The sequence below is a fragment of the Coturnix japonica genome, chromosome 4 (genome assembly GCF_054131305.1).
Source record: "Coturnix japonica strain WE chromosome 4, WE-NBRP24, whole genome shotgun sequence".
Taxonomy (NCBI): Eukaryota; Metazoa; Chordata; class Aves; order Galliformes; family Phasianidae; genus Coturnix; species Coturnix japonica.
The window spans coordinates 8,496,801-8,520,783 of record NC_140666.1 but is presented as its reverse complement, the minus strand read 5'-3'; the positions used below and the strand labels follow the sequence as shown (position 1 = coordinate 8,520,783).

Genomic DNA, 23,983 nt, shown 5'->3' with positions numbered 1-23,983 from the left:
TCCATGACAACATTCCAGTTATGCGAGCTGCCCCACCACGTCTCAGTGGTCACAGTGAGATCGTGGCCTTGTGACTGCACACAGATCTCCAGCTCTTCCTGTTTATTTCCCATGCAGTGTGCATTAGTGTACAGACACTTTAGGGAAATAGCATCTCCCTGCCCCTCTCTATCTCTTTGGACTCCACCCTTTTCAGCCATCAGGCTCTGTTTTGAGCCTTGAACCCTCAGCCCTAGTGGCCCTCATTTTGTTCCCTTCCCCCTTCATACCTAGTTTAAGGACCTGTCAATAAGTCTGGACAGTTCCTGGGCTAGGATCCTCTTGCCCCTTGGAGACAGGCTGCTTCCATCTGCAGCCATCATGCCAGGTGCCGAGTAAATTGCCCTGTGGTCAAAAAAAACCAAAATTCCTGTGTTTTCACCAACTCCTAAGCCATTTATTTATGAGATGGGTTTTTTTGAAGCTTTTGTTTTGTTTTTGTTTTTTAATTTGTTCATATTTTTATTAATGGAGCTGTTGTGAGTCTGCAATCACATACTTGTTAGCAGCATTTCTACTCAATGCAAGTTAGCAATTTGCAGCCTGTATTTTTTTTAAAGAAAAAGGTAAATCTCACTGAGAAGAGCATGTTTTGTGTTCTCCTGTAGGTTGTGATGTTGTGCTGGACTGGCTACGAAAGACATATTGGAGCCGTCAGTTGGGCAATAATTTGTGTGAGGAAAGCGAAGAGGAGGATGAGGGAGAGGAACAGGAAGAGATGGAGACAAACACAGAGTTGGACTGCGATGCATGGGAGGTTCAAACCCCGCAGCATGAGGTCTGTCAGAAACACAAGGAATTCCATGGTAGGTGTCCCTAAAACAATGTCGGATGGAAAAAAATATAGATCTGTCCTGTGCTAGCAGGGCATTTTCAAGTGTCATCTTCTGGTCCATACAGTGGCTAAAGCTATACCTTCAGCTCATATTTTGGGATTACTGTTTAGGCCTTACCAGATTCTGGGGTGACTTGATTTCTGTGGCATTGAATAAGCAATGTTGTAATCGGTACCGGCAGTTAAAATATGGTGGCTTAAGACAGAATACTGTGAAAGTTAGTGTTTTAACAGCCACAATTTTGTTTGGATAAGATGCAACCTTGTGTTGTTCTTTCTTCTCCCTGTCTACTCTAGGCAAGAAAACAAACACTCTATCCCAAACTGTTGAGTAAGAGAAACACTGAATGTTATAAAAGACTCGTTGGTTTATATGTTTAAAATAATGGAGTGGCAATGATCTATCCATCTAACAGTTAAAATGCATCTGAAGTTTAATCTAGTTGATATCACATGGTTGGCATCCTGATAGCAGGTGTCAGTGACACCTGATTGTTGATGCGTTTTGAAAGACAGTGCTAATTCAGGCAGAGTCAGAGTGGTCCCAGGGATGGAGGAGGGGCATTTCATTTTGGTTGTGCAGAATTTTAAGAAATGAGGGTATGGTCGGTTTGTGAGTAGCCATGATTCTGTCATAATAGATTTGAAGCGGGTAATGTTTCCATAGGCAGTTCATGTTCTGATACATGTTTTTTTTCCTAGACTGATTTTATTTAAGGAATTTTTGGAGCTGTTTGCGTTTATCTAACTTCTCCTTGGCCACTGCTAATGATTAAATACTGAACACCTAGATCAACACTACCTGATAAAACTTACAGTGCTAGAAAAGTCTGGAAGTTCTAGGAGTCTTCAGTCTTTTCTGTCTCAGGATTTATGATTTCATTCCATTGATGCCTTCCTTGAGCATGTGTTAGCAGAGCTAAGCAGCTTACGCATGCTTAAAAACACCCTGTATTGTTGACCCATTCCCTGTTGTATATATATGTTGTATACACATATATATAAGTGTGTATATATATGTTTATTTCTAGAAAAAGTCAGAGATGTGTTGATATCCTACAAAAATGAGCAGTTTCGGGTAAGTATAACCTGATCTTCCTTTTCCTTTGCTTGGATGGGACGTATCTTAGAGGTGCTCTTTCTCACCTGCTTTTTGAATACTTGAGTATAGGATTCTAATAGGATCCTAGTGGTTGTTGATTATTCATCCCTTCTGTCTCAGTTGTTTGATCTTCAAAGCTTTTCAAATATTCCATCTTAAACTATGAGATGAGAATAGAGAGTATTATGTTTACTTGCAGTTAGAGTATGCTTTAAAGCAATTCTTTGTAGTCAAACTGCTGCTGGATGCATTATCCTTTTCCTTGCCCTCTGAAAAATATAGGGAGAAATGAGGGAGTACTTTTTAACCTGTGTAGCTTTTTATTGTTTTAGGCTCATGTTTTCTTTCGCACATCTTACTGCAAAGACATTTAATGAAGTATATTTGTTGTGTAGCCTAGTTAACAGCAAAATGACAAGTGTGAATTGAGTCTCTCCTGCCATTCTTGAAGAAAAAGGCTCCCATTAATGACTGGATTTTTTCTTTCACTCAGGTTATGCAGACAGTCCAGTCTGTTTCAAAGGCTCGAGAACTGTGGTCTAATTCTTCTTCAGAAGTGGACTGGATTCTGGCTCAGATCAAAGATCTAATGCAGGAGAACAGGTACATCTCTCTCAATGAACTGAGATGAAGGACTGCAGAGCTGCACTTGTAGACATTTTGTATTACTTCACTATGTGTTGTTAAGCAGTTCTTTAAAAAAGGAATTGGCTGATTGTCTCAAAGCCTTTGAGCACTGATTTGTTAATTTCTCATAATGTTTCCTGTGCCATGTAGTCTTAAAGGCATACAGTGTGTTCTGTGTCTTCGCTGTTCTGATACTGAGGTTTGTCAGCATTTTTCATTATCTTCAAAAACTCTCCTAAGAACCTTGCATAGACTTTGATTTCACAGTAAAAACCTTCAGAATTTTTCCCAATTGCACAGCAGTAAATTGCCTCTTCTATACTTCATAGTCTTTTTCTACTATGGAGCCTCTGGGACCCAGAATTTTGGCACTTTATTATTGTTGTATAAAGTTGCATGAAGTTTCTATCCCACTCTGGGAAACACAATCAGTGTAGCTTCAGAGGGAAGAGACAATGAAGTTAAAAATCTGAGCTGTAACTCTTAATGCTTTTAATGTAAACATGTATGTGATACAAGCTGCTGATTAATTTAAGAAGCATCAGATGTTGTGCTGCAGGTTGTCACAGCTTGTGATAACTAGCTTTTCTGCTGATAAGGCTGGTTCCCCACTACTGAAGGATGCTCTCCAGCAAATACTTTTGAGATCAGGGTGGTGAGAGGAAACTGTGTTAGCCCCCTTGTGGTGTTATCTGGCCAGTCTGCAAGCAAGTTTGCTTTCCTGCAGTTAGCTTTGCACCTTTGTAATGATTTAACAGGTTTGAATTTAGATGCGTCTTTAAGCTGCTTGAATCTACTTCAGTGGAATGTTGTTCTGTTCAGGGTGGTGTAACTAGAATTTGGCAAACTTTTGCATTACTGCTTGTACAAAAGTCTGGCAGATATACAGAACAGTTGAAAAGTAACATCCCTGCCTCAACTCCACCTCTAGCTTTGAAGATATCCGTGTGTTGTAATGTGTTGATGAACAGCTTCTGTTTATATCATCAAAAAGCATCGGCATGTAGGTACTTTATTTGGGAGAACTGTTACTGTGGCTGAGTAGTTAAGGTACTTCAGTGTTGGTTTTGCAGTGTGTATGCCTGTATCCTTCCAAGTTGGTAATTCAGATCAAAGGATTTGATTTTTCCTGTATTTCAGAAGGACCTACTTACAGAAATATTTTGGGGTAGCTGTAAATTACAAATTTCCTATTGAAGCCTTCTTCTGCTGAAAGTCTTGCACTGTGCTGCTCATTTCAGAGTGCTAACAGTTCATATGCTGTACTGCATCTGAACAAAGCATTTACATGCTTCATGTAAGCTCGAGTTGAGCACCTACTTAAGCTATTTTTATTCCATTATCCAGACGCAACTTTTAAGGAATGCCAGCTGATCTGTTTATAGTCAGTGGAAAGCTGTGCCTATATTCAAGGTTTTTTGAACTACATATACATTTTCTTTGAGAGCTCAGAATGGTTAAAAGCAGTTATGGGGAGAGGTTCCTTCATGTACCACTTCTGTTTATTGATAACAGCATATCAGCTGTATTGAAATTAAGACTCTGTCACATGAGGTTCTGCTGATATTTATATGGCAACATAAATACACTGGAGAGATGAGGGAGAGAATCAGAAAAAAAGAAAAAGACAAAGTAGAACTCGAGGGTAGAGGTTAAAACTGTTTACTAACATAGTAAAAAAGAATTGGGGGGGGTGGGAGGGTGGAAGGATAGTAGTTATGGCAGTAATATGTGCATAAAATAATTGTTGCACAAGGAATTGCTCACCACACACCAACTGTTGCTCATCTAGTTTGCAAGTAGCAGGAGGCTGCTTGACTGATGACTCCCCACCCTGTTTTCAGGTGTTTTCTGGTTTTTTTTTGCATGATGTGATATGGAATGGAATATCCCTTTGACCGTTTTAGGTCATCTGTCCTGGTTCTGTACGCTCCCAACTTCTTGTGGCTCTCGTAGCGTGACAGTGCAAGAAGCTGAGAAACTGAAATGTCATTGGCTCCATACAGCACTGCTCAACAACAGCTAGAAACATTGGTGTGTTATCAACATTGTTTTTCCTCTAAAGCCAAAATATCAGGGTGGCAGTGAGGAAGTTGGCAAGCAAAGCCTGAGGTCCATCAAGAAAGACTTCAGGGGAATGGGGCGAATACTTGAAGGAGCTGGGGTGCAGGTGATCTTTTCTTCTATGCCCATGGTGTCAGGAAAAGATACAGGGAGGATCCAAAAAACCCATCTCTTAAACAGATGGCTTAAGAGCTGGTGCAGACACAAGAATTTCGGCTATTTTGACCATGGGGCAATCTACACTGCACCTGGAATGATGGCTGCTGATGCAAGCAGCCTGTCCCTGAGGGGTAAGAGGGTATTAGCAGAAGAATTAGCGGGACTCATTGATAGGTCTTTAAACTAGGAACGAAGGGGGAAGGGGACAAAATAAGGGCTACTGGGGTTGAACGGTGCATTCGAGGGATTGTACCAAACTCTGTGAGCAAAGATTGCAGAGTGCAAAAGGAGGGAGTAGGGCAGGGGGGTGCTGGGGATGCCGCAGTTCTAGCGGATCCTGGATCGCTTATGAAGGTGGTGAGACGGACAGCCCGGCTGAAGTGCCTTTATACTAATGCACGGAGCCTGAGTAACAAGCAGGAGGAACTGGAAACTGTGATGCACTCTGAAAATTATGACATTGTTGCTATCACAGAAACATGGTGGGATGACTCCCACAATTGGGATACTACCATCGATGGCTATAGGCTCTTTAGGAGAGATAGGCGAGGTAGGAAGGGTGGGGGAGTCGCCCTTTATGTCAGAGATTGGATAAACTGTGAGGAGCTCCCCATGAGAAACAATCAAGAACAGGTTGAGAGCCTGTGGGTTAGGATTAGAGATGGGACTAATAAAGGTCAGCTGGTATTAGGGGTATACTACAGGCCACCTGATCAAGGGGAGGCTGCTGATGAGGCTTTCTTGCTCCAGATGCGTGAGGCGTCTGGCTCACGGGCTCTTGTCCTGGTGGGGGACTTCAACCATCCTGACATCTGTTGGGAAAACCACACGGCGAGCTGCAAGAGCTCCAGAAGGCTCTTGGAATCCATTGATGATAGCTTTCTGGTTCAGGTATTGGACAGACTGACCAGAGGTCAAGCGTTGCTGGACCTGCTGCTCACCAACGCTGAGGAGATCATCAAAGGCGTCAAGGTTGGAGGCTGCCTGGGCTCCAGCGATCATGCCCTGGTTGAGTTTGTGATCTCAAGCGATGTGGGCCTGGCAAAGAGCAGGACCAGGATGCTCAACTTTAGAAGAGCAGACTTCAAGCTACTCAATGGAATGCTGGCCAAGATCCCCTGGCGCGCTGCCCTCAAAGATAAGGACGTTGAGGAGAGCTGGCTACTGTTCAAGGATGCCCTCCTGGCAGCACAAGAGGTCTCCATTCCCCTGATTAAGAAAGTGGGCAGGAGAGGTAGAAAACCGGCATGGCTCAGCAAGGACCTGCTAAGAGAACTGAGGGTGAAGAAAGGGGTGTACAAGCTCTGGAAACAAGGCTGTGTCACCCGGGAAGAATACAGGGATGCCGTCCGAACTTGCAGATGTGGGATCAGGAAAGCCAAGGCGCAGGCAGAACTGAACTTGGCGAGGGATGTGAAAAACAATAAGAAAACCTTCTACAGGTACATTGGCCAGAAGAGACAGGCCAAAATGGGCGTACCTACTCTGGTAAATTCAAAAGGAGAAATGGCTTCAACAGATGAAGAGAAAGCTGAGGTGCTGAATGAGTTCTTCACCTCGGTCTTCACTGGTGGTCAGGATTCTAGTCTTTTTCACGTCCCTAAGTCTTGCACCCCCATCCCTCCATGTGGGGACCAAGGAGGTAAATCCCTCCCCACTGTAAGGGTAGAGCAAGTCCGAGAGTGCCTCCTTAGACTGAATGAGTATAAGTCTATGGGGCCAGATGGCGTGCATCCCAGGGTCCTGAAGGAGCTGGCTGAGGTGGTTGCTGAGCCGCTCTCCATCATATTTGAGAAGTCGTGGCTGTCAGGTGAGGTCCCGGATGATTGGAGGAAGGGTCACGTCACTCCCATTTACAAGAAGGGGAGCAGGGACGACCCGGGTAACTACAGGCCGGTGAGTCTCACCTCCGTGCCTGGGAAGATTATGGAACAGATCCTCCTGGACAACATGCTTGATCACATAAAGAACAAGCATGTGATCCGAGACAGCCAGCACGGCTTCACCAGGGGAAGGTCATGCTTAACTAATCTTGTGGCCTTCTATGATGGAGTGACGGCGTTGGTGGATGAAGGGAAGGCGACCGATGTCATTTACCTGGACCTGAGCAAGGCCTTTGACATGGTCCCCCATCACATCCTCATCTCCAAATTGGAGGGAGGTGGATTTGATGGGTGGACAACTAGATGGATAAGCAATTGGTTGAAAGGCCGGAGACAGAGGGTGGTGGTCAATGGCTCTATGTCCAGGTGGAGGCCGGTAACGAGCGGCGTCCCTCAAGGGTCTGTCTTGGGACCGGTGCTCTTTAACATCTTTATTAATGACATCGATGAGGGAATGGAGTGCACCCTCAGCAAGTTTGCTGATGACACCAAGCTGAGTGGTGCAGTTGATACGGAGGAGGGAACAGATGCCATTCAGAGGGACCTTGACAGGCTGGAAAGCTGGGCTCGGGTGAACCTAATGAGGTTCAACACGGCAAAGTGCAAGGTTTTGCACTTGGGCCGGAAGAACCCCAGGCACCTGTACAGGCTGGGAGGAGTTGTCCTTGAGAGCAGCTCGGCTGAAAAAGACCTAGGGGTCCTGATAGATGAGAAACTTAACATGAGCCAGCAGTGCGCTCTGGCAGCCCGGAAAGCAAATGGGATCCTGGGCTCCATCAGGAGAGGGGTGGTCAGCAGGGATAGGGAGGTGATCGTCCCTCTCTACTCTGCTCTTGTGAGGCCCCATCTGGAGTACTGTGTCCAGGTGTGGAGCCCTCAGTACAAAAAAGATATGGAGATTTTGGAAAGGGTCCAGAGGAGGGCCACAAAGATGATCAGGGGGCTGGAGCACCTCCCCTATGAGGACAGGCTGAGGGAGTTGGGTTTGTTCAGCCTGGAGAAGAGAAGGTTGCGGGGTGACCTCATTGCAGCCTTTCAGTACCTGAAGGGAACTTACTCCCAGGAGGGGAGTAAACTCTTCGAAAGGGCTGATAATAGCAGGACTAGGGGAAATGGTTTTAAGTTGAAGGAGGGAAGATTTAGGTTGGATGTTAGGGGTAAGTTCTTTACTAGAAGGGTGGTTAGGTCCTGGAACAGGCTGCCCAGTGAGGTTGTGGATGCCCCGTCCTTGGAGGTGTTCAAGACCAGGTTGGACGGGGCCCTGGGCAACCTGATCTAGTAAATGCGTATGTTTGGTGGCCCTGCTAGGCAGGGGGGTTGGAACTACATGATCCTTGAGGTCCCTTCCAACCCGGGTAATTCTGTGATCCCAGCTGAAACCAGGACATCTTTCTGAATCTACCCAATAGGAAACCAGCAGAAAATGCCTTAGAACAAGCTACTTCACTTCCACATAGTTATAGTTGGGTTATGAATGTGTTGGAGAACTGGTGCAAGTGGTGTTTTGATATGTGAAGGACTAAATGGCATCAACTGGACTCTGTGATTGTTCTAGGGAGACAGTGGCGGAAGTTCTTCTCGGCGATGGCTTTCTCACTCCAACAATGGATTGTCTGAATATGTTAAATATAAAGTATGAAGGTGAGTGTTTTGGGAACCGCTTAACTTGTGTAAAAAGTGTATGGCCAGTGTTACAGCCAGTTCTGTTCTTTTTCATCACTATATTGAAATCCATAGTTCTCTGCGTAATTTTTTTTATTTTTTTTAGGTCCTTAAACATCTTTGAGCTTTTTTGGAGACCCCTCTATGGACATGCTTAGCTATTTCATCTGCATAAATCTCATTGTTATGGAAGCGTAACTCTTCAGCACTGAATGCTGCTTGGCTGCCGTGTTTTTCAAAGCTTGCTTGCTTGTCTTCCTGTGTCTGCAATAGTTACTTATTTAATCAGCTCTCTGTAGTTGCTTTTTACACTGAAGATATGAAACAAATATATGTATATATATTTTTGAGTCTCACATTATTAAGTGCATCTCAGTTCCACGCTTCTATCCACTTGGGTGGAGTTGTGTGGGTTTTCTGCAAAAGAATTAAGGAGCAATATAAAATAACCAATTGTTTATCTTCCTGAAAACATACCTCAATGCCTGCCAAAATACTTCCCAAGAATGATTTCAGATTTCATTGGCTACGTTACAGTAGCAAACTTGTAGCAGATTCTTGATTCTGTGTTGTTTTGCTCTTTGTGCTTTCCCTTGGTAAGTTATTCTGAGACAGAATAGCTCTTCATTATGTATGAAGTAGACTTAAACTGGCAGGAAATCAGCAAAGCAGAGGTAGATGTTCCCGTGATTTACCATTGTATCTTTTGTTTTTGTTGGACTATCCAGTTTATTGTTGGTTTGCTTACCTTAATTTACTAACAAGAGAAAATAATAGCTGTGCATTCAATGATGATCCAAGAAAAAGGAAAGAAGGTAGTGATCTCAGCGCAAACTACTTTACTTTGAGACAAAGTCACACAACAGCTCACAAAAAAAAACCCAAACAGTAATTTTTGGCTTATCTTTTTTCTCTTTTATTTTCTCTTATTATTGCAGCAAATAAAGAGGTATGGCAGTTCAAAATTCCTCAGACATTTTACTGCATCTGGCAGCCCTTGCTGACAAGCATCCTTTCCCGAAGTTTTACACAGACCCTAATAGACAAAATGTTCACGAAGTTGAAGGAGTGTTCTGACTCTTCAGATCTCCAGTCTCAATTCCTGATCAACTGGATTTCTGAGATGCTGACTAGCATTGCTAGGGTTAACATTGGTGAGTATGTCTGGGGTTTCAAAACGAAGTAGGCATCTCTTCTGTGCCATTGCAGGAATAAGGAGAGCTTTATGAGTCCTTGAGATTGTAAGTGTAATAACATAATTATTACATTTTTCATATTAACTGAGAGCTTTCATCATTGCATTTCTTATACCTTTTTAACTCGCAACATATGTCTGCCATGTATTTCTTAGCAGTAGTTTAAAATGTTTTTTGTAACATTACTGTGGCTTCCTTATAATGTGAAAATCCAATTTCTCCTATGAAAGATCAGTCCAGTACTTGCAGGAATTAACAGTAAGACATAACAAATAAATAGTACCATACTGACACAGCTCTGTATCTTACCTATGTGGGATATTATGCACAGAACAAGCGTGGGAAACTCTTCCCCTCCATTGTTGCCAGATATTGTGAAGCTAATCTAGCTGTTAGTGTGTTGGCAAGTCCCTTATAATGGTCTTGATGTCCTTGGTCAGCATATCTGGTCTTGGACTTTAATTAGAGTGCCAGCTTGTTCGAGGATAAGAGCTCCAGTAAAAGGGCACAGGGATGATGTGTGTGTTTTTATGAAGTTTGACAGGATTGTGTTTCTCTTTGAAGGGAAGAAAAGACGTCGCTGTAACAAACAAGCATACATGAAGGAACTGTTCCTTCAAAAAGTTCCTTTGCAGTGGGTAAGACTGATTGATAAGTGCTTGGAAGCTCCCTGCTGGGCAACCCCACACCTCCTCCAGCTGTAAGTTTGATTCTGTGATCTAGAAAAGGGACAGCAAACAGCACTTTGTAACAGCTTTGGCCAGATCTCCTGTGTTATGATGATTTATGACTGTGTTCCTTTCCCTTCCTTTGCATCTAGTAGAAATCATGGCAGATGTATGTGAAACCCCACTTGTTGTTGCTTATCTCCCCTGGAGATTCTACAAAGAGATGGAGGACAAATTCAGAAATTCAGTTAGAAGTATCCTAAGTCCTTAATTTTAATCACAAAGAGGGTGTATTCCAGCATCCACTGTGTAGGAATAATCATATTTGCCTCTTAATTGAGATAAGAATGAACTGTTGTAGAGGAAGCTTAAACTTAAAAGGCAGCTCTGCTTGATAGATTTCTATCTGGAATCTCTTTTTGCTATTAAGATTTTTACATTGCTCCTTTCTTTTCTAGGATCTTCACAAGCATGCGACCTCGTTTGCCACGTTCTTCGCGAAAGAACCTTCTCTATCTTGCATCCATTTACACAGAAGAAGGTGGCCCTTTGTCCCCTCCAGGTCTCTCTTTGGACTACAGCAAAGAGCCAGTTTACACTATAGAGAACCTACAGTGGAGGACTAGGCTAGAAAATCAGGTCAAAAGTGAAGGGCAGACTATAGAGAAACAAGATCTACAAGAGAGAGATGATGGTGTAGAGGAGGTAGAAGAGGAGGAAGAAGAGGTAGCTGAAACAAATCCTTTGGAAGGACTTGCTAATCCTAATAACACAATGGCTATTGCTGAGAAAAAGACAGAGCTGCAAGGGTCTGCCTGGCAGATTATTGCAGGTAAAAAGTGATTTCATAAGACTTAATATTCCAAATCCCTTGTAACTGCTTTATCCAGTCATCTCCTTTATGTGCAAGTATCATCTCTCCCTAAAAGCTCTTAAAATACTGTTGTTGTTGTTTTTTTTTTCCAACTTTTTTTAATTGGGCTTTTTCAAACTTGGTGTTTGTATCCAACTGATGGGACAGCACCAATGTCAGTTGGGAATGGCAAAGAAAATGGAGATATCTCTTGGAGTTTTGTTTGTCAGATGAAGGGTATTTGAAAGCAATATTTTGCAGCACTGGAAAACACCCGTCATGCTTTGTAAGATCCATGCTTCAAGTAAATTGTATTTATGACATAATGGCCAGCAAGAAATGGGAGCAGTGCAACAAGTCTGTAGAGTGAATAAATGGTTTATTTGGTGTTCTTTTAGCTTCAGCCTGGTAGCTCGTATTTTCTTTGAGATGGAGCATTCTGTAGCTAAGAAAATTTTTGGATGAGTGGTTTATAGAGGGACTTCTTTTCTGGAGACTGAGAAAGGAGGTTGGTGTATAGGAGTTGGAGGCAAAGTGGTGTTTAAAGGAAGAAGGACAGCGTAGTCTTTGGAAGACAGTGAGTGTACTACACTCAGAGGAAAGATTTCCTGAGTTAAAAAAGAAAAAAACAAAGTGGATGTGGGGTAGTATACAATCATAGAATGGCTTGGGTTGGAAGAGACCTGTCTCATTCCAACCTCCCTCTGTAGGTAGGGTGCTGCCCGCAATATCAGATCTACCTAAGCTGTTCAGCTTAGTAATGCTGATGTGAGCAGCTTGTTAAAGGTGGAGTTTTGAGCAAAACTGTCTTCTGTTTCAGTGGCTGGTTCAGAGCAAGGAAAAATGCTGAAAGAATGCACGTTTTGTCCCAAGCCACTTGATTGTCCTGAAGATTGTGTTTATGTAGTTGGCTGTGGGTAAACTGAATTTGTGTTTGAATGACAACGAGGATGTGTAGTTACCATCCAAACTACTTGAGAACTAAAACCATGACAGCTCTTAGTATACAAATTATTTACAATAAACCCAGTGTCTGGGTTTATAAACAGATTAAGTGAAACGGTCAGAGGCTGACTTGGCCAAGTTTATATTATCAGGGATCTCAAATCTGTGTGATTATTGCTGGCTGTCTTTGGAGTGTTGTATTTTTTGAAGTCTTCTGTCTTTTGATCATTACTGCACTGCTAGTTAGTGTTCTAGAGATAAGCGTTCTGAGACAAGGGGAGCAAGGGGGGTTTAAGAAATCTTACAGTCAAAACAGAGATATGTAATTTAGGAAGGGATTTCTCTTTTGGGTGCTACCTTTTAAATTTTGGTACTGCTATGTAAATAATGCATAAGGGAATGGGGTCTCTGATATCAGTTGTAATGTACAGCTTCTGGCTCCCTCTAGAAGCCAAAGCTAAAAACTGGAGTTAGAGAGAGAAAACAGCAGTGTTGATAAATAGCACAATTTTAAGGACATTATCATGTTGTGTTTCTTTGCCACCTCATCCCAGTCCATCTGCCTGCCCAAAATTGCTTTAATGTTAATCATATTTCCCTACATTCTGCTTTTGTGGCTTCCATTCCTCTTCAGTCAGTGATGATACTGTGTGGCTGCTAGTCTCAGCAGTGAGATGCTTGGTCACACTGGAGGAATTAACTGCTCTATGCTAAAGGTGCTGTTTTGTCTCTTCGTCTGTGTACAAATATCTATTTCCATTTACAGGTGTATGCACAGTAAATATTTGTATAAGCTTTTGTGAATTTTAAATTGGTATGTGGAAATCAGTATGTCAGTTTCAAACAAAAGCATCCTTAAAGGAGGGATGTAAGTATTGTGGTTTGCTCTAGAATAACCTGAGGTTTCTTTTAATGGCCATTGCCTCACAGTTGTTTGGATAAGGAGTGCTGAATAAATTGTGTGATATTACCTGACTCCAGATGTGTTCCTACCTTCTTATATGCTATGGTGACTTTCTTTGAAAGAGATATTAAGGTTATAAAGGAAATTAATTAAAACTATAGTTCAGATTTGTTACTTTTGAGTACCTGAGATTCTTCATTTTTGCTGAGTTGCATGAAGCAGTGTTTTTGGATTTGTAGTGAGTCTTGCTTTTTGAAAGTCTATCTGGTTAGCTTTGACTTCAACGTTATGTGCTGTGTTCAATGTGCTGTGTTTTTACTCAGATGAAGTGCAATGGAAGGACTTTCCTCTCGGCAGACTCCCAGGTCAGACAGATGACCCTGATGGTCTCATGTTGGATAATTATTCCATGATGTCTCTGCTTGATCAGCCAGTGAGAGATGAGTGGAAGTCTTCTACTACAAAGTGAGTAATGGGTGTGGGCAGAACTCTGTCCTTAAGCTATGAAATGTATTTATTTATCTATGCCTTGTACTGTGATGTGTAAAAGTCAGGACTAGTTTTCAGACTATTACTTCTGTAGTAGTTTGGCAAAACTATCTGAGTGTTTCTAATATCTACTGACTTCTCTTCACACATTCATTTTTCAAGTAATATGTGTCCTTTATAATGCTGATGTAATAGCATAGTAGTCTACTCTTTGTGCTGTGATGATAACTTTTGCTGCTGCCCGGTGTTGTTGCTAAGATACGGTCTGCTGATCCTTAGAGTTACTAACCTGCAAGTATGGAGTTTTGGAAACCAAGTGCTAAAAGCTGGTGCAGAGTCTGCCCAGTGAATACAGTGGGATGGATAACTTTAATAGGAAGAACTGTGGTCTTGCCAGACTAGAAGCCTCCATACATTCTTACTGACTGTGGAGAAGTCATGCAGCCTCCCCCAGTATGTCTTCTTAGACTAGCTGGACTTGTATAGGAAGGGAGAGTCATTCTAAAATGCCCTGTGGTCTACTGAAGAACTTTGAGGTGTGCTAGTGGGAAAGCCTGAAGATGAAAGTACCCACTGAAAGTGGTTGGCAGCAAATTACTTTCATAACCCAAAGAAGGAGTTGGCTGATTGTACCCCAATGTGCCATGACACATTTGGCATCAGCTAACGCAAACTTTCTTCTGTGTGCTTGAAGTGAATGCTTTAGTATGCTGTCCTACACTTGTAAGGCTTTTATCACTGCAGTTGTAGCTATTCATGCTATGGTTAATCCTCAGTGATAGAAACTCTCCCTGTCCTCCTCCACTGAAGGAACTCAAACCCAAAAAACTCTTGTTTGTGCGGTGTAAGCCTGACAGTGGGCTTGATTTGTCGGTGTAAGGACACAATGTGACTAAAATTACTGCTTGCCGACTCAACAGTATCATAGGATGTTACTTCATGAAACTGTATCAGTCATTCTTTCTACCTGAAAGAACATACCCAGCACACACCTGTTTTCAGCTCCTCCATCTTTTTCTGTCATCAGATCTGAGAGGTGCTAGTTATAATTCCTGCTAAACATTCTCTTCTGGAAATGTAGTTCTGTTTTGCAGTTCTTGAGACTTTTGCACTAGCTGAAAGTTCAATACAGTGGAATCAGTGGTGATCAAAAATGTGCTCTCCATCTTATCTTTTGATGAGGCTGGCTCATGTTTATAATTTTCATTTCTCCTTCTCATCTTTCTACAAGAAACATTGTGAGATATTGCTTCTTGGTGCTTTGGAAGTTAACACAGCCTCAGCAGACTTGAAAACTTAGTTTCTATTAATGAGAATCAGATCCTCAGCCACAGCATGTTTGCATTGCCCAGTGACCTTATCAGAGCCTCAGCTAGTAATTTAACTTGCAGATCTCCTCACAAAAGAAACAGAGGTTGTCATGGAAATAATGGTAGTATTTTGTAAGGCTTTAGTTGGATCATCTCTGTGATTAAGTGATGCATGCTTAGTTAAACAGTTTCATTGAAGATGTTTTAATAGGATCATTTTTTCACTCTTAGAAGTCATAGAATCTTGGATACTATTAGTGGTCAAATCAGTTTCACCACATACACCATAGCGGATGGCCTTATGTGTGTTTTAAACAAAGAGGCTCTTCAAAATATAAGTGCATAGTAGTTATTCTATTGAACACTTGATAGCATAACTTCTTAATCAGTCATTCTTTCCTTTTGGAAGATGAGCCCAATCTGGTAGCTTCCTAAGGAGAGTGTGATTAACAATGACAGTCATGCAGACTGGGGCTTTGCAGTGGGAAGAGCTATTGCATGTATTCATACTTTCACATATTCAGAGTTGTCTTCAGAGTATTTTCCAGTTCTGAAAAGCAAAGCGTCCATAGTGGAGGGTCACTAAGATGATCAGAGGGCTGGAGCACATCTCCTATGAAGAAAGGTTGAGGGAACTGGGCTTGTTTAAACTGGAAAAGAGAAGGCTCCGGACAGACCTCACTGTGGCCTTTCAATACTTGAATGTAGTGTATAAGCAGGAGGGGAAATGGCTGTGTACAAGGGTTGATAGTGATAGGACGGGGTTATGGTTTTGTACTGAGATGGGAGGTTTAGTTTAGATATTAGGAGGCAGTTTTTCACTCTGAGGTGGTGATGCACTGGAACAGGTTGCCCAAGGAGGCTGTGGATGCCCCATTTCTGCAGGGATTCAAGGCCAGGCTGGATGTGGCTCTGGGCAGCCTGGGCTGCTGGTTGGTGACCCTGCACACAGCAGGGGGTTGGAACCGGATGAGCACTGTGGGCCTTTTCAACCTGGGACATTCTGTGAGTATGATTCTGTCCATCCTCTTGATGGACTAGTCTGCTCTTTAGTCAGTTCAGGCTTGAAGTGGGATAGGCTGTTGCTGAGAGGGTATATTAAAATCATATAGATTGCTATATTAAAAAAAAAAAGACATTATCCTTTTCTAATGCTCCAGACAGTCCAGATGTTTAACGAACTACTTAGCTACAACACTTCTACAGGATACAGAACCAAACTGACTTCTCTGCTTGTTAAGTTAGTTATCCCTTTTGAATCTTTGTGAGTAGTGTTTCTTGCTGACCTATACTTTGGTCATTGTGTATTTCCTGTCAGGCTGTAAAGAGAGTTGGAAAGCACTCCTCATAGTTTATCATCTCCAAAAGAAGAATAAGTCTATAGTAGATGGGGGGAGGGGGAAGATTCCGCATAAGAACCCTTTGATGTCAACCAGCTGTGAGTCATATTGCTTGCAACGTGTTCCATATTGGGAATAAGACAAGTTCCTGGAATTTGCAGAACTGCTTCTAATCCGCAGAACCCCAGCACTCAGTGTAGTCACAGATTACATGATGCTTGATGTCAGAGACGTCAAGTCAGACAGCTTTACACTTGAAGTTTAGGTAGTTGAAATCACTGATTTAGAATACAGAGCTGCAGCAATCAGCACTATTTGCATCTAGCCAACAGGCTTTGACAAGAGGTAGATTTCGTAAAGTTTGTCATTAGTTCAGTTGATTTGGCTGTGCACAACAGTTAGAATCATTATTACGAAGACTGTAATGAAGTGCATATGAAGTAATAGTATTCATTGTTTTTGTTTTAAGGTGCTACTTGAAGCCAGCTGTAGCATGTGCCCTCTCTGACTTAAATGTTGTAGGTATCAGGTGTTCTTCAGTCCCACTGTTTCTTGGAGTAGTTTCTAAAGCAGGAAAGTGATCATCCCTCTGTACTCAGTTCTGTTGAGGTCACACCTTGAGTACTGTGTTCAGTTTTGGGCCCCTCACTACAAAGAAGACACTGGGGCCCTGGAGTGTGTCCAGAGAAGGGCAATGGAGCTGTGAGGGGTCTGGAGCACAGGCCTTTTGAGGCTGAGGGAGCTGGGATTGTTTATTCTGGAGAAGAGGCTCAAAAGGCTTTACAGGTCTCTACTGCTCCCTGAAGGGAGGTTGTGGTGAAATAGGGGTCAGCCTCTTCTCCCGTGTTACTAGACTGAGTAGGTATGGACTCATGTTGCACCAGAGGAGATTCAGGTTGGACATTAGGGAATGCTCCTTCTCCAAGAGAGTAGTCAGGTGCTGGAATGGTCTTTTCCAACCTTGGTTATTCTATTATTTTAGAGTTAAAAGAAATCAAAAGTTATCTAATGATTTCAGTTTATGCTCTACAAAGGAATCCTTCCAAATATAATCTTTATATCATACCACCAATGTAGGTGTTAAAGGAGATGTAATGGGACTGTACTAAAGGCTGGACTGAAGTAAACAGCACACATTACTCAGTTTATTTGTTACCTAAAAAACCCCACGCTAAAAGCAGTTGAAGTGTTGGCAGTTGTACAGTACTCACAAGCAGTAGCTGAGTGCTGTGATTAAATAGTGACTTTTAAATGAAATTTTCAGTCAGACCCTGATGAAGTGTGAGATTTTGTGACATCAGAATAAAAATGATGTAATTATTTGAACTGGGTGGGCATTCAGTGGTAATATGAAATAAGAGATTTTGAGGAATAAAAAGCTTGGAATACACATAATTTATTTTAAAACACCTCTTTCTCATATGTAATTTGTCAGGGGTGTTTCCTGGCTATGCACTAGGTGCCCCGGTGTGTGCAGTGGTTAAAGACGCCGCCATGCAACACTGGGGCCCGGGGTTCGAATCCCCCCTGTGGCGCAAGTGGTAGAAATGCCACTCTGCTACACAGAGGCTCGAATCCCGGGGGCTGGACTCGATGATCTCTAAGGTCCCTTCCAACCCGCATGAAACTATGAAACTATGAAACACATTGGAAGGTCAGGTTTGTACTTTGTTATAAACTACCCACAATGTGCAGGCTTAAAAAAATGTGTAGCTGTGGAGTTGCTTTAGCTTAAAAGTGATAACAATATTCATACTGATGGTTAGGTACTGAAATAGGTTCTTATACTTACAAATAACAAAGAAGGTTAATTTGTAAGCTGTTTGAAGTTTACTGTTTTATTTTTCAGAGAGTGAGTCATTACTTATCCTTTTTTTTTTTTTTTGGCAGTATTCTCTAGGTTTTACTTTCTAGGACTCAAGATTCCATTGCTTGCAGCAGATTCCAAGGGCTCCTTGCTTCTGGGGAGTTGAGGGGGGTGAAAGGAAGTGGCATATTGCATAGAACAGATGTAGGTCTGTACACATGAGAGTAACGAATGTTGCTATAGGGGAGAAAGAACTGTCAGCCTTTCGATGATTTCTAAAAGGTTCTTCTGCTCAGGTAAAGTATATGAATTTCAGCTTGATGTTGGCCTTGATTTGGAGAATTCTCTTCCTGTAACCAGATCAGAAATGCATCCAAAGCACACAGCTCTTCTGGTCCTGGAAGAGGCAAATTCTTGTTCACATGTGTCAAAACACTCCTTTTGGGATCCACAGGTGGACAGTTGGAAGGACATGTCCTGTTTTGTTGTTTTTTTTTCCAGTTTCTTAGTCCTTATCTCATAGGTAATAATTATTTGGTGCATGTATGGAGAAGCAGGTGGTGACATTAAGGAATTTGTGACTGAGTGGTTGATGTAGGTTGTTAATATTTTTATGATTAGGAGATCACGCCATTTTATTTCATAGTGCAGAGTATTAGATTGCCCTAGAGAACATGAAACCTTCCTGTCCAGCTAACAAGAGTGGAATTACTATGGTGATGCTTTGCTAAGAGTCTTTTGCTGTTGTTGCCATGGAACTAGCCACTGGTGAAACTGATTACACAAGCTGTTTTATAAACCTTGCTTTAGGGGAAGGAGAAAAAAAAAGCCTGAGCCAGCACTAAGCATCTTGCAATAAGAAGTGAGGGTGTCATTCACTTTTTACATACAGTATTCAGTTCTCCCTGCATCCTGTATTAAGTAAAGGAGGAAGAGGGAAAGTGACATGCAGAATGCAACAGATGTCCTGAAGGAATAACATAAGAGCTGATTTGTGCTGCAGTGCAGTGCTTTGATTGTTAGAGAAGCAGAATGAGCCCCCACTAATTGCTGCATTGCAGACTTGCACAAAGTGTGTTGCCTGGCCCATGTAGCATAAAAATTCTTTTTGAACTCTTACTGCAGAGAAACATAAAGCAATTTATAAAGCAGGCAAATAAGGAATTATCTTGCTAACCCAAGAGTTCTACTTGTAGCAGCAAGACAAGCAAATGAGATGTACACAGTGAAGGTGTTAACCTGGGCACTTAAAGTAGAAGTCATACCAATTTCTTCTTTTTGTGGGCTTTTCTTTTTATGACATTTTGAAAATAGTCTTCTGCCTTGACTGCTGGATGCTTTTTGTACTTAAATATGAAACAAATTTGATGTTGAAATAGCTACAGAGGAAGAGAACTTTGTTTCTGAAATTTAAGAAGGGGCATTTAGCTAAGAGCATGTAATTAACCCTGTTCTGTTCTAAGCAATGTCTTCAGTGTTATTGCTTGTGATTATTTTTTCCCTTCCCTTAAGACCAAGCCATTGGATGACAGCAATCACTGTGAATAGATGTACTTTGATGCAGCGTTGAGCATGATGTAAGCTGCTCATAGGCATGTGGTGACGCTCCATTTGTTCATCTAAAGATTTCCTTTAAAAACAGTAGAAATCGTGTAGTGGCATTAGAATTATGCAGTGACCTGGTTTAGAATACTGGTTTTTGGGTTTTTTTTTTCCCTAGAAATTTAATAATAGGCTTAAAGCCTGGGACAAATTTGAATCATAGAAAACAGAGTCCTCTAAGAGCAGAAAAGAGTGTATGCAGATAACATTTTGTATCCTTTAAAAGAAGTTTTTAGCACGCTAGGTGTAGTTACTAGCAAATTGTTTGAGTTGGGTCATTCTGAGTTTCAAGGGTATTTAACTCTGGAATAATTTATCTAGAGAACTTCTGGGGTCTCCATCTTTGGAGGTATTCAGAACCCACTTGGATGTTGCGTTGGGGCAGTGTGTTTTAGATAGCCCAACCAGAGGGATTGTCTTTACAGTCTTCAGAGGTACCTTTCAGCCTCAGTGATCCTATGAGAAGATCTGTGCTTGCTTCTCTTCCTGCTTTCTCAGTGAAAAGTGAGAATAGGAATAAACTGCTAAAGCAGTTTCAGTAATAACATACAAACTAAATGTCCAATGCATTTAACCATTCCTGTTTAAAAAAGTTTGAGGTATTTGTATGAACGGTTAACCCTGTCTTTTGGAATGCTGCTTTTCAGTAGTGTATTTGAGGACATACAAATTAACCACAAAGGCTGTGAGATTAAGAAAAAAACAAACTTTCTAGTGCACGCATTTTATTGTTCCTTACTGCTTTTGTGCCGTTTCTTGCATCATCTAGTTCTGTCTACTTGAACAGCAAACATGGATTCTTTTTCAAGGACTGGTAGATAGGTGCTGATGTCCCTTTGGGCATGCTCAGGGGTATCTAGGATGCTCAAATGCCCACCCACTTCTTTCCCTTTTTCACCATCAGCTTCATCACTGAAACCCCACTTTGGAAGATTTCCATTGCTTATTAGGGCCATACTGAGCCACTTCTTAAAAGCTATGTCTATGGAACTTGAGTAAAACAGCCTTTCATTTTTGAGGCAAAAGGCAAAAGTTACTCCTGCACTTCTCATGAAGTAGAATCATGGAGGCAGAAGATAAAAGTATTCTATTGCATCCCCAGTGCAAAATTATTGAGGAAAAGCAAGACTGTGTACCCACTAAAGCTGGAATGGGAAGTTTTAGAGCTATCGCTTACAGATCCTTTTTGCTAAACTCATATATTGGTTCTTAAACTAATGTACTAATTGCTAAACTATGTACCCTATTGCTAAACAAACCAACTTCTATCGCTGGCAACCTTGCTTCCCTTTTGAAGATGTACCCAATGTTGAGATACAGTTAAAAGGCCTTCTCAACTCCTGTGTTTCACTTCTGTTCTCTACCGTTGTTCTGGAGGTTCAGAAAATAAGAGAATGTGCCTCCCTTGAGACTGAAGAAACAACCTCAGCATCAACGAAGTTTTCCCTCACTAAGTTGTCAGATATGTTGTGATTTGTTTTTCCCCTGCTCCTTTTTGCTTGTTCTTTGTTGCAGTTTGATCTCTGGTGGACTTATGCATGGAATTATTCACTGCATAGCTTTAAATTATTTTATAAATAAAGCTTTCCAAAGGGTTCAGTCTTGTTTGCAGAAATAGGATGTAACGTTGTGATTTGGTTTTGGTTTAACACGACGTGTAAGCTGCTGTGAATGCAAAAGATTGTGTTCTTTTGTGGCTTTCCTGGTGTTCCAGGTTTGTGCTTAGGATTACTGTAGGTTACTGCAGCAACCTCTGAGGCTTTGAATAGCTGCCCTCACTCTCACAGGGACTTTTCTTTGTGCGGTAAGCTCTTGTGCTCTTTGTGTACTCCAGGTGTGGTGTCCGTTCTACTTGACTGTGGGGTCCAAGAGGCCTGTAAATCCACAAGAGGCCTGTTGGAAGTGACTTCATTTCCTGAGAGTGGGAACTGCTGACATGCAGTGGCTTCAGGGATTGGATCGAGAGTTTTTTACTGATGTTTCAGAAGTTGGATCGAGAGGTTTTTACTGATGTTTCAGAAGTTGGATCGAGAGGTTTTTACTGATGTTTCAGAAGTTGGATCGAGAGGTTTTTACTGATGTTTCAGAAGTTGCATTAACTATTCAATGCTCGTGGGTAATGGCTGGAATGTTCTTTGTCCTAATGGTGATCTGTGTAAGCAAGTAGATGAAAGGGGCAATATGTGCTGGAGGATAAAGAGGAGTGGAAAGGGGGTATAATCAGATCCTGGAGGACAGTAGGTTGTAGCAGGGGCTACATGAGCTCTCCTTGGGCATACATGAGGAGAGCAATGAGCAGGTTTTCCCTTTTTTCTTCTTCCACGTTAGTCAGGTTTGAAGTAGATCCTTTAAAAACACATTATTGTTAAATTTCAGCTTTCTCCTTTTTCGTAAAACTAATAAAGCAAACCCTTATCTGACTCCGAACAATAAAGTTGTGGTTTAAGTTGCTGCGCATAGAAAAACTTTGGGTAGGGAATGGCTTACCTTTGTTCTTCACCTGCTCTTTGAATTCTGGGTTTAAGAAAGACTTGTCTGGGAATGCTGTGGGAGAATAATTGTTCCTTTATGTGCTGGTGTCAGCAAGTCGTTGGGATCTGTGAGAGCCAGTCCCAACTGGTCACTTTTGCAAGGAAGAGATTTTACGCCTGTTTAAGGATGAGCCACTTTCTAAAACTAGAAATTATTTAATATGCTGGGAGTGGCACCAAACTGGAACTTCCCTTAAAAGCTCTGGTTTCTATGGCTTTGTTGTGAATAGGAATGGCTAATTTCTGTGAGGAAACATAAGGGCATTATAACAGTGGTAGTTCATGACGAGCTATTTTTACGTTGCCTACTTGCTGCATTAGCTGATATTCTTTGTGGTCATGTCTCCCTCACAATAGTTTGGTTTGTGCTTTGCTATCCGTTACCTCAGGCTGTGCCTTCTCGTGAATGAACTGTTTAAAAACGAAGGATGTTCCAGTAGGTAAATGATCAGAGCTAAAAGAGGGAAATGACATTTTGTATGTTAAATCAAAAGTACTTGGGTGATACAAGCTCAGTGCTTATTTGGTTTCTTTTCTTCTCTTCACAGCTCTGCAGAGCTGAATGTTCCTGTGACAGGAGGATTATTATGGACCCAGAATGACTTCCATAAAATAAAAAGTGGCCTTCAGCTTTTCTAAGACAATAAATTGCTCTGCAGCTCTGTGTTGCACAAGATAAGTGACATGGAGGAACTCCTGATGGTGGTAGGGAAGCAGCCACTCCAGGATTTTCTTTTTCCATGAGGATTCATTACTTTTTACCATATAAAACAGCTTTCAAAGCATGTTGTAAGTTCTATTTGCAGTAGCTTTTGTCTGCTTATCCACTATCTAGAACTTGTAGCCAATGTTTGTGAAATACACTTAATGTATGTTGGAATCCCTTTGTTGTTCAGTTTTGTTCACGGTTAATAAATATCACTGGCTAAAGGCAAACATCCTTTCTGGGTGCAGTTTTTCTTTTGGATATTCTGGAAAAGGTCTGCTGGTTCCCATTGGCAGTCCTACCGAGAGCCTTTCTCTTTCAGTGACTCTAATGTGGTCATTGATGAGTTTGGATTATATAGGCAGCATGAGGTTGTGCTACACTTTTCATTGGGATGGGATTTCAAATGAAGGTAAGTTTTCTGTCTGATGCTATTTCTATGTGTGATTTTGCTGCAGTTGAGCAGTCTGTTGCCTTTGTTGCAAAGCTGGCATGATGAGCTACATTAGCTAGCGTGTGGAAGTGGACTCGGTTGCCATTTTAGATAATAGATGAGAACAAAGGCAGCTTTTTTTCCTCTAGATTGAGTTTTCTTGTATTAAATATTCTTGTAACTTAGCAGCTTCTATAATGACTTGCCAAGAAATTAGGAGTCAAAGCACTTTTATTTCAAATCTTCTCAGTAAGAACTGGTTGGAGTGCATCTTCTGGGGGATTAAGGCAGAGTTTCTCTGAGTCAGTCCAACAACTTGCAGTAGTTAAAAACAAACTGAACAGAACTCAGGAAATGTCAGTGCAGGCTGTGAAATGGCATCTTTTTGATGCCTTATAGTTACTGTTCTCATTAGATGCCAACATTATTATGTGATATTGATGCTTTTAAAGGGATACAAAGAAACATGCAAACGTTAACAGTTCAAGAAGAAAAGCATGCTGACAAACACCGCGCTGTGTGCGGCTTTTTTCTTCCTCTGATAAAGGCGCTCATAGTAAAATTCCTTTTTCAGCATGCCAATTGGTTTGCCTACTAAAAACGCGTTCTGAGTTGGGGCTGAGAAAGGTGTATTCCTTAAGTGCTTGATTTTCCCTTTGCTTTGGGCGGGACTGAGAGTCAGCCTGCTCCCCTCTGCAAATTGACCTTCCCAGGCAGGTTTCTGCTGTTAAAACCACCTCCAAGTGGAAGGTGTAGAAGGAACTGGAGATACAAATTTCAGAGCTTTATGGAAGATTGCAAGGATAAATGATGTAAGTGGGAATCGCT

General features: G+C 41.7%; 1 protein-coding gene across 2 annotated transcripts in view; it reads left to right on the top strand.

Annotated features, from left to right (window-relative positions):
• LAS1L (LAS1 like ribosome biogenesis factor) overlaps positions 1-22,952 on the top strand; it is a 29,681-nt gene extending 6,729 nt beyond the window's left edge. For both annotated transcript variants that reach the window (XM_015860089.3, XM_015860087.3), the window contains 9 exons: positions 648-845; positions 1,906-1,952; positions 2,470-2,579; positions 8,265-8,350; positions 9,310-9,525; positions 10,132-10,267; positions 10,694-11,067; positions 13,261-13,402; positions 22,565-22,952. In XM_015860089.3, the coding sequence (XP_015715575.1) occupies positions 648-845; positions 1,906-1,952; positions 2,470-2,579; positions 8,265-8,350; positions 9,310-9,525; positions 10,132-10,267; positions 10,694-11,067; positions 13,261-13,402; positions 22,565-22,655 (1,400 nt within the window). In that variant the 3' untranslated portion in view covers positions 22,656-22,952. The remainder of the gene's footprint in view (positions 1-647; positions 846-1,905; positions 1,953-2,469; positions 2,580-8,264; positions 8,351-9,309; positions 9,526-10,131; positions 10,268-10,693; positions 11,068-13,260; positions 13,403-22,564) is intronic.
• The last annotated feature ends 1,031 nt before the right edge of the window (positions 22,953-23,983 follow it).